Raw genomic sequence first — 6,095 nt, 5'->3', positions numbered from 1 at the left:
GGAGGAACGTCATCACCTGAGACAGTGCAATGGGTGACCACGAAACCCTATTTAGAAAAGCAGACTATACCAATTTATTCAATACAAGGCATGGCAGGGATGGGCCACTATTCCCTTCTGCTTTATCCATGCATTCCATGGGTGGTGAGGTCCAGAATGGGCAAGTTTATGAAGCAATTACATCACAAGGTTATTCATTTACAAGCGATCTTGTGGAACAACCTATCTCTAACAATATCATGGAACAAAGTTGTAGAGGAGAAGGTTGGGCTCAACTGAGATGAGTGTTGAAAAAGACACCCATGTGGACGAGATATTAGGTAGGTCAGAGGAAGGACTTTTCCAATTTGATTAACCAGTTCCCCCAAGCAGCCACTAGAAGGAGCTGACAATTATGACTGGCCGACTCCCATTTTGAATGAGCCACAAGAAGCCAGTTGCCCGTATAATGGTGTAATCGCAACCGCAGAGCATAAAGACGGTGAGCAAAAGCTCTGACCACCCAACAGAAAACATAAGGGCAAAAGCAGGCCCAAAATTGATAAACCACCCTGTGATGGATGCATTGAAGTAATGGATGAGACCATGGTGATATAGGGATGTGGAGATAAGCATTGGTGACATATATCTTGATCATTTATAAGCTTGAAGAAAACACCCACCACAGGGTGAGAAATGACTCATTGGTAAAACGGGCCAGTTGAATGAAGTGATTGAGGCAGGACAAATCCTTGACAGGCCTCCAGTCCCCAGTTTTCTTGGGAACAATCAAGGGTCTGGAATGAAAACCTGATGAAGGATATAGAACAGATTGTATAGCCTGCTGATATAGTAGTTCCTGAACTGCCTCCAATAGACTCTGGTTGGTCATGGGATCATGAAGCGGAGGGAAGAAAATGAGTATAGGAGACATGGGAGGTGGCAAAGAAAATGGGATCACGAATCCTTCCAATAAAATTTAGGAACCCAATGATCCTTAATGAAAGGATGCCAAATGATCAGAAAATCAGGAAGCCATGCTCCCACCGGACCAGAACCAACCAGGTAGTTACCAATGCTATTGGTTATGTGATATGAATCGTCAAAGAAAATGACGAGATGCACCACAAGAAGAGGGGACAGATAAGGGTTGGGAAGGGGAGGGATGAGAAATGGTAACAGTTGCCATATTGGGCTTTGACTGAGAAAAACGAGCAACTATGTTGAAAAGGGTAGACTGTTCTTGTATTGATGCAATTTATAATTCTAAAGACTCAGGGATCATTTCAAAGATGTACTGCCGCAAAAATAGGGGCCACACGTAAGTCCCGAAGATAAGATGATGGTAAACGGATGCTAGTTAAGGTAGGATCACAACCTAGAAGGTCCCAACAACAGAGAAAATATGTATGTAAAGCCAGAGCCAAAGACAATGAACAAGCCAATGTGAAGGAAAGAAGGGAGAAGATGTCCCCAGAAAACACCTGAGGATTTTAGTGAAAAGCCTCAGAGAGGTGGACGATGGTAGAGAGTTGCGAGGGTACGACGAAGGTAGGAAAATTGGGCATGGGTCAGACTTACAGGAGATTTGGGAACCACACCCCAAACAGACAAAATGGAGCCTAACAAATGCTGGTCCAGAAAAGGACAGCCTGCATGATGATATGCAAGAGCAAACTGATCCAAAGCCAGTGGAGGCCAAGGCATGCTAATCCTGTCACTTAATTGTGAGGTAAATTGGTCAGCATGTACCCAAAGGTAAGATGAAGGTAGGAAAATTGGGCATGGGTCAGACTTACAGGAGATTTGGAGGCTACACCCCAAACAGGCAAAATGGAGCCTAACATATGTTGGTCCAGAAAAGGACAGCCTGCATGATGACATGCAAGAGCAGACTGATTCAAAGCCAGTGGTGGGCGTGCCATGCTAATCCTGTCACTTAATTGTGAGACAAGTTGGTCAGCATGTACCCGAATATCCGTGGAGGGGGGGGGCAAATAGGGATTGGAAGATTGGTCATGTAGGAAGGAAAGATGTAGTTCATTGGAAATAAGGAATGGGAAAAAACGTTACATACCTGAAAAACGAAATTCAAAGAGACCATATTAGGCCTAATTGACTCCTCAGTTGGGCATGAGAAGGCACAGTAAAATTAAGAGGTGGAAATAGGCAATCCAAGTCTTCATCCACCTGAACAGGCTCAGCTCGTTTGGGAGGAAGTGTGGCAAGGACTGGAGACAGAAGATGACCCATGTAATGTTCAATCTCCTGACAAATAAATGCGAACAAATCTCCTGCTGGGTTGCTCGCACCTGATGCCTGAGACATAGTGCTAGTCCCAGGTGTGATCCCCCGAAGTGGTAACATGAACTTCAAAATTCACAATGAGGAAGAGTCAACCAATAATCAAAAATATAAATAACAATCTGACTTTCTTAATAGAAACTAGAAGTGAAAATAAACGAAAATCACTTCGCAAGTATACTAAAGACCAACGTGAAACTTTAAAAACACAGAAAGGAACAAGTCCAAGCACAAGCACTGCCAAATGAGAAGTGATAGTTTGTTAAAGGCATATGGTGGGAGTCACATCTTGTATGTCATGCTCCCATTGGTGGAGAAGTGATGCACAATGATTTATATGAGAGACATGATGGAATCTTTCGATTCCAATAGGGGCGAGCAGAAGGCTTGTGGTATGTGTAACGAAAAAATTTGTATACAGAGGACAGCACTGGACGAGAATAGCTAATCTTGTGAGAAGAGGGGAGTACTGTATCAGAAAGCTGTATAACTTGTCAATCAGTTTATGGTGATCTCCCATATTTTATCTTTGTTTAATTACTGATAAATGTATTTGTTTCTTTCAAACTGGCAATAACACCCATTTATGTTAATGATATACATACCAGCAAATAATATGCATATTTTAGATGCACAATTTTTATTTCTAAAGCATTTTTATGAAAAAAGAAAGTATATTTGTGTATTTATATGGATACACATCTTAACTTGAGCACTATATGTAAATGTTAAGTGTCAATTACATAAGATCAAGAAGAATTAACTTTGGTGATAAAGAAGTTACTTTGAATTCAGTATACTGGACTTATGTAGCGGAGCAATTCTTGCTAGAAACATGTTCCTATAAGGTACAAGATATTCACTAGGCTTTACACTTCCCATATGCTTGCTTCTTTATGGTAACAAATGAACAGTAAGCCAGATGGCTTGTTTAAGAAAACTCATTGTATAGGTCACTGAAGTACTGTTAAGGATGGAAGATTTTTTGTTTCATTTTTAACGGTAAACATTTTACATTTTAATATTATGTCTTATAAAACAGTATTTGACTAATCACTCCCATAAATAATCTCATACTTTTATATTATCTATAATCAAAGTTTACCTATCTTATTTGAGTGTTTTATATTCATGCATACAATTAACAAATGTTTGCCAACTTACACTGTGTGCATCCACTTTCACAAGAGATAAACAAGGTAAAAAGTCAGATTCAGAACCTTGTGTCACACAATCAAGTTTATTTAGGTTCCAAATCTTCAAACAGTGGTCTCTTGATCCTGAAGCACATGTTGCACCATCCTGGGGATAAAAGTCCAATAAATAATTTTAATTTGAGGAACACATTCTATTATCATGAGGAACCTTTTAAACACTATCTAGATAACATTAATGAAGGAGTAAGTTTGTAATGTCAGTATGGTACATCACTTTAGATAAAAAGAACATTAGTCTTAATTTGTCATTTCTATACATAACACCTCAAAGAAAAGTAAAACATGAAAAAATGTAAAATAAACACTATTTTACTACTAGTTAATTTTGCCACATATTAATATCAACCAGATTTTGTCTATATATTTAGACGGTTTCCTAAAATGTTAAGAGTGTGAAATTTTATTTGAAGATGTGCTATATAATGAATTAGGTTGTTAAGAAACCTGTTGTCAAAGCTATAATCTTGGGAAACTCGGGTCACACTAGACTAGTACTTTAAGATAACTGAGCTCAAGTTTCAGGTAAGAAATTCTCTATTCTAGCCATTAAAATATAGATCCCTTCTGATCAATACTTGCCCTTAAGCCTAAAACACAATCCAGAAACCTCAGGTTGACGACAATGATTAGAGATCTGTCAATATGAAAATCATCCAATTATTATTCAGTTGCCAATGATCAGCCCAGTCCTTCAACTAACTTGCAAAAGCAGAAAGTTTAGGGCATCAATTTTGGAAGCCCCATTCAAATACTTGGAAGTCTAAAAACACTGTATTACATGTTAAATGTCATTGTAACTATGCAACTTTATCACAATGTTATAAACTGCATGTTCCAAACCAGGGTATTTGGATTGTACATCTATTTACTGTTTGTCTTGTTTATCTATGAGATGCATATTACACGGGATTTGTCTAAAAAGTGTTAAAAATTATGGCAATGTATTCCAAATATTTTGGTTAATTATTACAATAACCAAGATATTAAATTTCTAACAATGTTAATGAGGACAGACTGGCTAGTGAAGGGCATGATTTTACTCTTGTGGTCATTAGAAGGCAATTTAAATTTTAAGCTCATGCCAAAATTTAACTCAAAAAACACTGAAAACATTTTTTACAGTCACAGCAATAAAATATAGTTGGGTAGACACCGGAAACAATTTTTTTAGCATATGTAATCAAAGCATAGACAACCCAGAGACTTTCACACATTCAAATTTTGGCATCCAAAGGAAATTTCTGGGTGTTCAATATGCTGGGAAAAACAGATGTGTTTTTTCCTACTATTATTTACTCTCATTATAACAGTCTTGCAAGATGATTTACAATTCAGCCAGAACCATGACAATCCACCAACATTTGATTCAGTAACTCCTGTCTAACCCTAGACATAACAGTTTTGTGACCTAACATGAAATATATGCATAATAATTACAAGAGATTTTACTAACAATAATTTTCAGACTATTCAGCAATATTACAGGCATGAGTTTCTATGAATGAAAATAATGTATTTTGGAGTGATATGCTTTTTTTTTTCTCACCTCTCACAGATATGCAAATAATGATTGTAGAATGTTTCAAGTTCTAACAAATAATGTGTAGTTGAATAGTAGTTAACTGTAATAACTGATTACAGGAATGAAAGCATAATGAGTTGTACTGCAGATGAAAAGAAGCATGTTGTATGTCAAACCACCAAGGAGTTAACTGCAGATAGTAATATATATCTGTATCTTTCAACAACCACAACGTGCAATTTCCTACTGAGTTGTACTGCATCTTACTTGTTAATGTTAAATGTAATTAGAAAGAGAGAAATTGTATACCAGTAAAATGTAGCAAATTCTCAGATTTTCTAGAGGGGTCACAAATTTTAATGTGATTATTGAATGGTCAGTGAAGACTGGGGGGGGGGGGATCTGTCCCACCTTACTTATTTGTACTTGTAGAGAAAAATTATTATTTCACAAAGCTTATAAATCTACAGCTCTATCATAAACAGGAAGGCATCAATCCAAACTTAGTTATTTTTTTGTGACTGATGCTTACTCTAGTGAATAAACTTAAAATCATTTGTATCATAAAGTCCAAGAAATTTTTTTCTGCAATAATTGTAGGAAATTAAAAAGCGAAATAATATACAAAAACCATGACAACTTTAAATTAGTTTTTTATGTCAATTCTCTTTCAAATTTCAGACATGAGAAAAGTCAAATATTTTTTTAATAGTCAAAAAGTTACTTAAGTAATGTTGGTTGATTCCAATTAATTGCACTTTATGGCCAATAAAACAATCACATATCATGAAACTGATTGCTCAGCACATCTCATGACATGGAACAATATGATCTGGCAATGCTAGCCCCTAATAACACAGGCCTGCAATGGTTTTATTTTCTAGAAATTTTTACAAGTTCTACAGTAAGACCTATATGTTAAATCCAAAAATGATATCCATTTTTCTCCATCACTTACAGGTTTTTCACAAAACATCATAATGCAATACATAAAAGAAAGACCACAACACATAGTTTGAGACTAAAAGACATAGATTTCACAAAAAATATTAGAATGAATGAGGATGCATATT

General features: G+C 36.5%; 1 protein-coding gene across 3 annotated transcripts in view; it reads right to left on the bottom strand.

The window, feature by feature from the left end:
* LOC106469679 (F-box/WD repeat-containing protein 9-like) overlaps window positions 1–6,095 on the bottom strand; it is a 62,574-nt gene that overhangs the window by 36,780 nt on the left and 19,699 nt on the right. For all 3 annotated transcript variants that reach the window (XM_022398257.1, XM_022398258.1, XM_022398259.1), the window contains exon 4: window positions 3,448–3,585. In XM_022398257.1, the coding sequence (XP_022253965.1) occupies window positions 3,448–3,585 (138 nt within the window). The remainder of the gene's footprint in view (window positions 1–3,447; window positions 3,586–6,095) is intronic.

This window comes from Limulus polyphemus, unplaced genomic scaffold (genome assembly GCF_000517525.1).
Source record: "Limulus polyphemus unplaced genomic scaffold, Limulus_polyphemus-2.1.2 Scaffold3610, whole genome shotgun sequence".
NCBI lineage: Eukaryota > Metazoa > Arthropoda > Merostomata > Xiphosura > Limulidae > Limulus > Limulus polyphemus.
This window is presented reverse-complemented; position numbering and strand designations above follow the sequence as displayed.